This window comes from Lolium rigidum, chromosome 7 (genome assembly GCF_022539505.1).
Source record: "Lolium rigidum isolate FL_2022 chromosome 7, APGP_CSIRO_Lrig_0.1, whole genome shotgun sequence".
NCBI classification, from domain to species: domain Eukaryota; kingdom Viridiplantae; phylum Streptophyta; class Magnoliopsida; order Poales; family Poaceae; genus Lolium; species Lolium rigidum.
Window position 1 is genome coordinate 276,857,734 of NC_061514.1, and position 12,064 is coordinate 276,869,797.

The 12,064-nt window shown below is 46.9% G+C and overlaps 1 protein-coding gene across 1 annotated transcript; it reads left to right on the forward strand.

The window, feature by feature from the left end:
* Positions 1-2,356: 2,356 nt before the first annotated feature.
* On the forward strand, positions 2,357-4,048 carry LOC124677724. Its single transcript, XM_047213685.1, has 2 exons — positions 2,357-3,619; positions 3,720-4,048. Exons 1-2 carry the CDS (start codon positions 2,645-2,647, stop codon positions 3,822-3,824), a joined length of 1,080 nt encoding a protein of 359 aa, XP_047069641.1. The 5' UTR covers positions 2,357-2,644; the 3' UTR covers positions 3,825-4,048.
* Positions 4,049-12,064: the final 8,016 nt, after the last annotated feature.

Consider the following 12,064-nt stretch of genomic DNA (forward strand, 5'->3'; position numbering starts at 1 on the left):
GTTTGAATATTTTACAGCCTGCACAAAAAACCAAACCCTTTAAATGAGAAAATCTTTCCTAATAATCCTTCATCTGACGTTGGGTTGCTAAGGCTACACAATTGATATCTATGTTTCTGGATGCATTTCTCATCCCAAATGATCCACTGAGATTTCTATGGACACACTAAATATTTGGATTCTGGAACAAACATAGCATCTTTGTACTTCTCTGTTCAAAGGTCGGTGGGTGACTCTTGAATGAGCGGATGAAACTTGTTGCAGAATTCTAGGAAGGTAACTTTGATGTGAGTTCTACTAAAGCATTGCAGACAAGGGTTAGTGAGGATTGTAACTTTTGTGAGGCAGTGCTGATAGATTTACTAGTATTAGGCCCAGTTTGGTCCTCAGGAAGACCAAAGTCTCAAGGACAATCTGAGTATGCCAGTGATCATGACATCAAATGTCTTGTATTTACCGTTGAAGCAGGTCTTCAGAAGCAGATCTTGTGAAGGACGTTCAATCTCGGAAAAAAATATGTTAATGTTGTATGACCTGATTGGTTTATTATAAGTATTTGTTATAAAAAGTGGTATCTTATCTTCCTCACAAAATAAAAGAAGTCTGCAACAGAAATACCTTAATCATGTGACCATGAGCTTTCATCTTGAGAAAAATCTCAGATCTTTTATAGGTGCACTGCCTGTTTCCTGGCTATACTTTTTGGCTAGGAAGACTTCCTGGATGTCTAGAATTTATATGAATGTTTTCAACAACACTGAGTTTATTTTCTCTATTTTGGAGACTTGATTGAACTTCAATTTAAAGAATATAGCAAATCATATTTTCCTTTTTCAGCAACGTCGGGCGGGTAAGTCCCTACCTATTTTTTTTTGTTAAAACATCATGTTTTCTGTTGTCTTTTAAACACGGTATCTAAAATAGCGAAAATGTACATTAATAGATCTACTCCATTGAGGAACATGAATAGCGAGGAAACCACAAATTGTTCTACATATTTCAAGACTCCCTCCATATCACAAATGCATGCGCTCAATAAAAATTGCTAATATTTGTATGCTTTTATTACCTTTGGTTCAGGCTGGACATCTTGATGCAAAGAAAGGAGAAACATTAAAAGAGAAGACATTGTGAAGTTCTGTTCAGTCGGCATATCATTGCAAGAAAAGAAAATCCTACAATCTGGAGCTGATCAGCAATCTGCTCCTTAGTGACATTTACTTCAGGTTTGTTCTCCCAAAGGATGGAATGATATCCGCCTTTTATTATCTACCTTCCCTATCATCGGATCACTTTCCATTGTTTTCGAATTCCATCTATTTCTGGAACTGAACCATTTTGTGGCCACTGGCGTTCTTCTCTTTAAATTTCCAGGTGAACAGTTTTGCCCTGCCCAAACATTCCATGTACTCGAAGTTTGTTCATGATTGCTACAGAACAGTAATCCAAGGTGATTGATGGCTTTCTGCAATCTTGGTTGTCCCTCCATGGACCAAGCGAGGTGATTGGTTGCTTGGTGTAATTCCTGATATTCCTCACATGGCGCAGCATTGTGCATGGTGGGTTCCATGAATGTTAAACCGACATCTGCCATAAGGCAATCTCACGATTAGGTAGATCTTGAGAGTTGCTTCTGTAATGTGATCATGTACGTGGAATAGTGTAATGCCCTCGTTGCCAGCCGAAAAAGACTATGCAGTTCAGATTGTTTTACTTCATGTGCATACATGCCACTTGGTTGATATGTTCATATGATGCACTCAGTTTTGCAACTATGTTGTATTGTTGTGCTGAGAGACAACAAGTGACCGCTGCATTGATGTTGTTTTTCTTGAACTACCGACGGGCGACTGGGATGCAGCCTATTTCTCACGGACAAGAATTTAGTTAGACGTGACCATCCAGGTTCCCATCGGTGATGGAAATTTACTGCGGTGTAGTGATTCTGCGATCAAAGTCTATGGTAGCAAGCAGAAATTTAACTGTGATCCTACTATATGTACAGGTTGTGGCAGCCTGGGATGATATTGTCGGCATGGATGGTGTCGTGCCCGGCAGAATGCGTGGAGTGGTTTGGTGCACTAGCACTACGGAGCGGGTGAGGGAGCTGAAGACAAATGGCAGATGACTCCGGCCGGAGACGCTGTGTTGTGCCCAGCATCAACACGCCGGTAACTGAGAATCATCGGCCTTTCTGTATACTCCTACAAATTATTAGTCCTCCCCTGCTCAGGGAATGCCATTGTGAAGGTCTACTTGACGGATACGGTCGAAGACCAGCTTGTCCGAGTAGAAAACCGTTCCTCTCCTTCCTACCAACAGAAGAAAGAAAAAGGAAAATAATCGATTTCTTCCCTGAAATTCCTCTTTCTACTTTTCGTGCCTCCCCTCTCTCGTCCACTACTGTGAGTTGACTTCGTTTTTTTCCCCATAAGCCGTATCGACGAAATCTCCAATCCAATCAGAATTTTGCTTCACCCTGATCTTGAACTAGGCCGGCTCTCTGCACCGCAGCTGCTGCATCCCTCGCAGGTAAAGGGGTATTCTTTTTGCGATCCCAAATCCATCCGTCGTAGGTTGCAACTCTCATATGACATCCGCATGCAATTGAATTTTGCAGCAAGAAACTGAAAGATCAGAATCAATGGAATTGGAGGCCCCGGTAGTCGAAGCAGATCCAGCAAGAAGCAGAGGAGGCGATGAGGAGGACACGCTTGGGGCACCCCTCTTGCCCTGCCCCAACTGCGACGTCCAGGTGGTGCACAAGCTGGCGCAGCTCCTGCTGCCCGGCCTCGCCGCCGCGTGCGTCGACAGCACCTTGAGGAACCCCTCCTCCTCGCTCGCCGTCCAGCTGCGAGCGGAGCTCGTCCACTACATCGCGGACAGGAGCAGCAGCCCGCCCGAGCTCCCGACCGAGGCGGGCGACGATCCTCCGCCCGATCACGACGACCCGGCCGAGGCGCTGGCCACGTTCCTGGACGACTTCGCGAGCAGCAAGAGGAGCATCGTCGTCTCCATCTCCGGCTGGCTGCCGTACCTGGGCGGCGACGACGGCCGCGACGACAGGATCGACGACCTCGTCCAGGAGATGGAGGCCACCCGCTTCTGGCCGATCGACCGGCGCGAGGCCGTCGCCCGGGACCTGCTCCGCAGCCTGGACGCCGTGTCCACCGGTGGTGCCGGAAGTAAGTTCCGGTGCCGCGACGAGCTGGAGACGGCGGAGAAGCTGGCCGACCACGTCGCCACGCGATGCCGCTTCAGGCCCGTGCGGTGCCGGAACCTGGTCCAGGGCTGCATGGCCGAGGTCTCCGCCTGCCGCGCCGAGGAGCACGACGCGGCGTGCGCATTCAAGATCATCCCCTGCGAGCAGGGCTGCGGCGCCACCGTCGCCAGGCGCCAGATGGACCGGCACTGCGTCACCGCGTGCCCCATGAAGCTCGCCAACTGCCCCTTCTACCTGCTCGGCTGCGAGTCCGCCTTCCCCGCCTGTAACCTCGGCTCACACTGCGAACAGTTTGTCAGAACCCACCTCCGGCTACTCCTTGATCGCAACCAGATAACCACCATGGCTGATCGTCAGGATCTGGACCTGGAGGAGCGTCTTGCAACGCTGGAAAAGGTGTGTTCATCCATCCTCATATCTTCTGATTCTCTGACTTGTCTGCTTATAATCTGGGGGTCCTCGACTGGCAAACTGATCTCTGTCTATGATGCATCAGTCTGACTCTCATGGTACCTTGCTCAAAGCTCTGGATGTGAGGGCTCTTACGAGTGCTCTAGCGGAGCTGGAGAAGAAGATGAGCGCTCAAGACGGGGGATCATGACAACAAAGAAGCAGCTCTGCTCTAGCTGTGTGGATCGGCCTTCTCTTCAAAGATTTTTTTTTTGTAAGCTTTTGGGAAGGGTCACACATATGGTGTTCTTGCTCCATTTTTTTTGTGATGGCTGATTACAGTATTTGTATGTATGCTTTACGATTGACCTCAAACTTGAGATGGTTGAAATATGCAAATCTCAAAGAGGGTTTTGCAAACATGAAGTTTTAAAACCGGTGCGAGAAATTTTGGCCTGATTGGTAAAACTGCAACAAGTAGGCTATTATTATTCTCATTGTTGCAAACTGGTTTCCGTACATCACGCGACAAATAAACACATACACGATTAGGCAGGCAAAGGTGCAGCAGGGTTTGCCGTCAACAGTGTGTCTGAACTAGAGGATTTCGCGCGATTCTCCACGATCGAGTCCATGGTATCAAAGCACCAAGTATCACAATGTAGAGAAATCAATCCTAAAGTTCATGTTCCCTAAAAGTTAGAACAAACACCACAAAATAAAGTACAACAACCGAACTTACTCTTTGAAGGTTGCTTAAAACAAAAGATAGACAGGTTACAACACATATTTTTCAAATCAAGTTGGGATAAATGTGTATTGTTCAGACCGCTATGACATGTACCATATCACGAATATATATAACGGAATCCCAGCTCTCTCCAACCTCACCTTTAGAAATAATGATCATAGGGCTCAACCAATCTTGCACATGTTGTACTTCCAATGCATAGATAACTTGGACACAAGGTTTCAATACATTGTCAGATGTGCACTTGGAAAGGCCATCACAACAAAAAAAAAAAAGCTTTTATTTACTTCCACTCCTTTCTCAGCAACTGAGAAGGAGATACCATGATCAACCCAACTACTAAACGGTGCATCTTGCGATCTTGCCAGTTCAAGACACAACTATTTTTTTAGATATCTACCTTGGGAGCACCAAAGGTTACACACATACTCAGATGCATAAATATTTCAAGAACGAAATGTAAAATTCAAATCGTAAAATTTGATAGCCAATGAGTACATCAGAGCACAATCATGTTCTTTAGTAGCATGGGTAAAACCGGTGACACACTTGATTTGAGGAAACTCTACATAGTGTCACATCGCAATATAAGAATATTTCAAATAGTTAAAAAAGGGCCAATTGGGACACGTCAACACTTTTTAATACAACACACAATATCAACTCCAGAGTAAAAACAAGCGTAAATTGCATAGTGAAAACATGTCAGTGGCTTCAAAAGTAGGGTAAACAATTATATTACAATACCTTCTCTGGCAGGTCAAAAGATAAACTAGAGCAAGAAAATGATTTTATAATATTCAGGTTTGTGACCAGTAAACTCTCCCCCACGCATATCAATTGAGATTAGCGTGTCCACCGTTTCTGCAAATATAGTCACAGACAAAATATATGTTTTATGTAATGCGGCCACTTCTTTTTTTTTCGAGAATTCGCAGGAGATCTGCGAATCATTGTATTAAGGTAGGGGAAGAAGTTCAGTGCAAAGCACGGAGTAGTACAAACAGGGCGGTATTGGGGTTCCCCCCCCCCCCTCCACCACACGGAACACACACCTAGAAATTACTCTCCCAGGGAGCTACCTCTACCTCTACAGTCTGTCCACTCGCGCCATTCACTCTGGATGCGATCGCTCACGACAGAAGCAAGGCATGCCCTGCCCTCGAAAATGCGCGCGTTCCTCTCCAGCCAGATGGATCGGATGATCAACAAGCAGAGCGAATTGAAATCGCGTTTGGCCGTGACCCTGTTGGTCGCATCAGGCCACCAGAAGCGCAGCCGATCTTCCCGTCCCGGCATCAGGCGAGGAAAACCGGTCGCACGCAGCAAGTTGAACCAAACCGCCTGTGCAAAGGGGCAGCGAAGCAGGAGGTGGTCGATATCCTCGTCGTCAGCCTGGCAGAGAGGGCAAACCCGCTGGTTTGGTAGGCCACGGCGGTGGAGGCGGTCAGCGGTCCAACACCTTCCCTGGATCGCGAGCCAGCCGAAGAATTGAAACTTCCGCGGTGCATAGGATGACCAGAGTTCCTTAGCCGCAGGAAACGCCGTTCACCCCTGGAAACACGCCAATTCTTCATAAGGTGGACAACACAGAAGATAGTAATGCAGCTTCTGACATGCTTATTCAATTTCTTGCACAGATTATGGTTAAGACTAGCGCCATCCCAATGACACTTAATTTCAAATTGTTTATGGTCTAATGTTTATGGCAACATGGACACTTGGCAAGGGCAGAACGCCAGGGACATAAACCTTCCACTGCTACCCACTATTGAAAATATTGTAACCCTAGAATTGTGTGTTTTATTGCTTAGACCCTCGTGGGGTATATATAGAGGTACAAGGGGGCGAGAGACTTAGAGTACAAGAAGATCATTGACCTAATTCTATCTCCTAATCTGAGCCGTACATTTATTCTTAACATTCCCCTCAGTCGTAGCGGGAGTGAAGCGAACGATTGCGACTGGATCGATTCAGTAAGATGCCATCGAAAAGTGTCATTATTCTCAGACAGCTGAACACCCATAATGCGAGTAACAAGGTGAACCCATCTATCCTACAATCTTCCGAGAGTGCCCGCCTAAAAACTATGTTCAGGGGGGTCACACCCATAACGTTAGCCACCGAAACACCGACATGGTTAACAATACGATAAAGATATTGGTATTGCTCACAAAGGGGTCTATCCCCACGTGTCCTCCCAGAATCTAGTATTTTGCCCATTTCCCACCATCATTGACCCTCTCATGAAGAAGTCATCTTTTACCTTCATTAATCCTTATGAACTAATCCTATAAGAATCTTATAGTGTAAATTCTATAGGAATAAAACATTAGGTCATAACTTATAGAAAATTTTCTTTAGCACAATCAAACATAACTCATCTTTATATAGAATTCCACTAGACATGACATCTCAATTCTATGCTTTCTTATTCCTATGATTTTCCTATCCAATGAATCAAAGGAGCAATCAGACGGAAATAATCGCGGAGACTGGCAGGAGACTGCAACGGAATTGAAACGAATCAGCGGATCCGTGCAACTCGAAATTCATGTTGGTCTCGACTTGAACGAACGCCACGCGTTGGGTGTCGCTGGCTGTTATCTTGTAGATTGGATCTCATAAAATCATAACCCTAACTCTACCACTTATTACCAATTAAATGAGACAAACAAAACATAGATTTTTGCCGGAAAAAACCACGGACGCACAAAGGCGCAATTTAACTATAATGGAGGAGTATTACAAGCACGAGACAACAAACCGTCTTGAGGTGTGACTACAAACATTTGAGAACAAATTACAAGATTATATTCTACTAAGTCAATTTAACTAGGCAGGAAAAGGAGCAGGAGGGTTTGCCGTCGACACTGTAACTGAAGTAGATGATTCTTCACAGTGTTTCTCCCACAAGTCGATAGTTTTGTAGCACTGACTAATTGCTTGACAACAGAAGCAATTTCTGAACATATCTTATTGTGTCTTCCAACAGATAAATATGCAAGTCAATTTGATTAGGCATGAAAAGGAGCAGGACGGTTTGTTGTCGGTACTGTAACTGAAGTAGAAGATCCTTCGCAGTGTTTCTCGCACACCTCAATAGTTTTGTAGCACAACCTAATTACGTGACAACAGAAGCAATTTTCAACGTTGCAATATTTCGGAGTGAAGCACAGGCCGTGTGGAAAATTGATCTTCTGGTTATCCAAGTCGTCGGAGATGATTCGGGCTATGTCATAAACAAATAAACCATTGTTATGCAATTATCTTGGATTTGTTAACAAACAAGGAAACATATCAGGAAAAAACTTGTACTTATTGATCCTGAAGGACGAGTATCGTACTGATAAACTCAATCAGCAAGAGAAAATACTTTGTTACATTCTGTACTTACATTGCCCACTAGAGCATAGGAGTAGAGAGAGTAGGATGAGTGCAAGGACACGGATCGGGTACTTTTCCATCCTCTGTTACAACACTTGGCCACACTTGATGATTTGCCCGTGAGAAATTATGTGTTCTGCGACGAGACACATGACTAGGTATATATAGAGGGGATTGTGGGAGATCCGGTACATCCCGCTTCCACGCAGAAAAATAAAGCAATAAATTGGAATGATTTAGTACTAGTGTTATTTAAAAAATGGGAGGATGCCTGAACCGCTATATTTCGAGCCAGACCAGCATCCGAGATCTGAAGCCCACCAGTATGTAAGATCCCACTTCTTTCTGACCCGATTGAGGGACTTATTTCAAAAAGGAATAAAGATTATGGGATTCATTGGCGGCAAAGAAGGAATGCGTCCTTGGTGGCAGCAAGATTACTTGTCTTTCCTTGTCTCCTTTCCTCGGCGAAAATCTGAAGTTGGCCCCCAAACCCCAAACTCCCAAAGCTTTTGCCTCGTTTCAAAAAAAAAAAAAAAAGGCACACTGGCCACATGGAGAGTTTGAGCCAATTGGCATTGTCAGTAGCTTTTCTTGTTCCAATAGCTACATGTGTGCCTTGATCTGGACTGTAAATTTCTCGGTGGGATTTAAAATGTGAGAAACCCTGTACCCATGATCCATCTTACTCCCAGCGGTCCTATTAGCTTTTTTCCAATAAAGCCATCCTATTGGTAGAGGGTATAATTGACAACATAATTCTAACAGTTTATGGAAAGTGCTGGTAAACCCGAAATGTTGGAAAATATCTCACTCCCTCCGTTCTAAATTTGATCTAGATACGGATGTATTTAGACACGTTTTAGTGTATAGGTTCGCTCATTTTGAAGAAAATCCACGACAACTAATTTAGGATGGAGGAACTATGTTTTTTACACACCCAAGATTCACAACATGACTCACATCTGTCCGCACATACCTTCACAACGTTTATATGTTCCCTTTTTGCACTTTGTAATGGCGATAACCCCTTGGTTCCATAATTCTTGTTGTAGTTTTAATTCAAAGGTAAACTAAAGCCACGGCAAATGAAGGAATGGAGGGAGCACTATCTCATACTTGTATGTGTGTACTTAGTTATGTATCTCCATTCTTCAACTTTCGGACAAACATTTATCATACATGCACGTTGCCCATGGCAATATAATGCGATCATCTTACGTGTCAACCGGTGCGAGTGAAAAAGGAAAACTGTACCACTTGCACAGTAGTGCAGCAAGGGTACGGTCATTCTGCCTCTCTTCTCAGGGAGTTCATAAAATAACCATGTTTACATGGCAACGCATTTACCGCACGTACATGACTCTGAATTGTAAACAATACTACTGTAATTTAGTAATGAGTTTTCTTATTTGACCTTGGTGATTTTTAAACGGAAGGCTCAAATGAGCCCGGCTTTGAATTAACGAAGCCATCAACCAGCTAGGAGTTACACCAAGAATTACAGCACACACGTGCCAAGCGCACACCGAACGCACAACAAAAGACGACACAGAAAATGTCAAGCCGAAGCGCGCGCCAACTTGATCCATGACGAGAGAGCCTTGTCTTCTGTTTCCCGGAGCAATCAGGACCGTGTCCACACCAACAAGCCTCCACCGCACCAAGACTCCAACCCAAGGGGAACTCAACGACGGGCCGATCACCTAGCTGAGCTTAAGGAACCAAAGGAGGGGGGGGGGGTCTTGCGGCGATGCCTCCAAGAAGGTGAATGGCGCTAGAACACGTCATCATCGTCGGCAGAGATAGAGGTCCTGCAAAGTTTTCACCCAGACCCGAGAACCCCCACCCCTGGAGCTCGGGCTAGGTCCAGACCAAAAATGCAACATCTTCCCCTGGCGTTGGGATAGGCACACTGGAAGGAGCTACGACCAGACGCCAACCTAGCAAAGCCCCCAAGGCGCTAGCGAGGGCGTCAGCTACCACAACAGAGTTGTGTAAAAGTTGCCAGGACAGTGTTGCGAGAGGGCTGCGACACCAGCGAGAGGTCATGGGGTAATCCACAAGACACTACCAAAGAGGGTAGCATGAAGCGAGGCCCCCAAGGGGAGCATGTTGAGGCGGAGGGACGGAGTCCATCATTTCGAACAGTAGGTCATTATCGGGACGCCTTCAACAAGGGAACGACACCGGCAGGAGACGCCATCACCGGCACAAACAAAGGTCATGCGCGATTTTCGCCGAGGTCCAAACCTGATCCAAAATCCGTTCGCCATCGTGAGGACGCAGAGCGAGCATAGAAGAGATCACTACCGCACCACCGACAAAAAAAACGCACTATGGACTAGCCCCAACTACATTCATTCGCAGGGAACGCATGAGCTAGCTGGCAAGGCCAACTAGTCGATGACGCTAGTATGAAGTTGGTGATTTGATGATACTTTCTCTGTTATATGAAACATGTCTGAGATTTATCAAAATTCAAATGTATCTACATATTATTTAGTGTCTAGACACATCTAAATTTTAACAAATTCTAGACAAATTTCATGAAACGGATGGAATACTTGCTTGATGCCTTGGGTGCATCTTAAACTTTCTCCTTGTATAGAGAGATCAAAGAGGGCAGATGTAGATGGGAAAGATACTACTCGAATTTGTCTAAAATTCTGATCCATGTAGCCACGTTTTTATGTGTAGATAAATGAGAGTTATTTATTTCCGGGCGGATGAAGTAGTAACCATTTCAGTGCTTTTGCTGAATATTTTTTGTTCCAGCACCAAATCTTCCTTCTCTCAGTATCTCCATAAGAGTCATGTTTTGTTGATAGCCAAAGCAATCTGCAGCAGATCGAACACATGTTTTTCATCCATCGATCGCATCGGCAAGCACCAGGGTGGGTGCATAGCCAGCTGTCGTATCAGAGAGAGGGGATGGACAAGTACACGATCGCATCAACAAGCACCAGGGTGAGTGCATCGCTAGCTGTCGTATAAAGGGAGGATGGAAAACGAAAAGGCAACGTTGAGCCCAACGACATGTGAACCGGGCGCATCAACGGTGGCTGTCAGTTCAAGATTTGAGAATAGAAGAGGACCACCGAGTGAATTTCCTACAAGATGTATGTGACATGTCTCAGCAATACATTTAGCTGGTCCCGGATGGGCAGCCCCACACAGACTCCCGCCGTGTCCTCTAAAGTGCGTGTTGGACAAAAAATCATTTTCAGTCGCGCGATCCAAAACCTCGTTCCGTCCGGCGCGACCCAATACGGTATCCGGCGCCCCGAGCCCGTCCCCGCTACACAAGGGACGCTCCGGACGCGCCGGACATAACGAAAAGCGAGCAGGGGAGTGGCGGTCCCGACATGTTAGTGGCACGGAAATAATTAGTCCCCCTCTCCCGCCAAATCGCGCCTCTCCCCCTCCCAACAGATTTTACCGCCTATCCCGCCGATTCATTTCTCCCTCATGCCGTCGCTACTCTGTCCCTCCCACCGCCGCTACCATCTCCCCATCCATGCCGCCGCCGACAGGCCCCAAAAACTGGCCAAGAACACGGTCACCAAGCCGCCAGGCAATGAGACGAAAGGGCCGAAGGCGCCCTTCGCGAAGCCGCGGAAGGCGCCGGCTGCGAAACAGAAGCTGAAAGGCTGGGCCGAAGATCATTGGCAGCAAGACTACCTGCGCCTCAAGCTGTCGACGGCAGAGCGGAAGGGACGGAGGGCGGTGCAGCTGGAGAAGAAGACGGTGGTGGAGCGCGCGTAGCAGCACGCGCTGGCCACGTGTATCGCGGCCAACAACACGAGCCCATGGAGTACGTCGGCGCCAGCGTACATTCCGGGAGTGATGTCCCCGTCGACATCCGGGTTCTACAACGACGGCCCCTATGCCACTCCTGGGTGCGTGACACCAAACTTGTCGCCGCGGTACGTGGATACGCTGCCGCATGGCGGCTTCAAGCCGAACGCCGTGTTCTACTCCCCGGCGTACGACCAAGCGCCCCAGCGTGAGCCAGGTCTCAGTGCGGACGGTGCCCCGCCGCAAGGGGCCGCTCTAATTCACGGGCGCCGGTGGTGAGGAGGAAGAGGAGGAGGAGGGTGAGGAGGGTGTGGAGGACGACGACGACGAAGAGGGCGGCGACGAAGAGGACGACGAGGACGCGGGTGCCGCAGAGGATGCAGATGATCTCGTGGAGGTTGACGCGGCCGGTGTGAGGAAGAAGAGGAAGAAGAAGGCCTCGGGCACACGAGGCCCCAAGTGGACGGTTCTGGAGGATCAATGTCGACGCGGGTGCCGTGGAGGATGCAGAT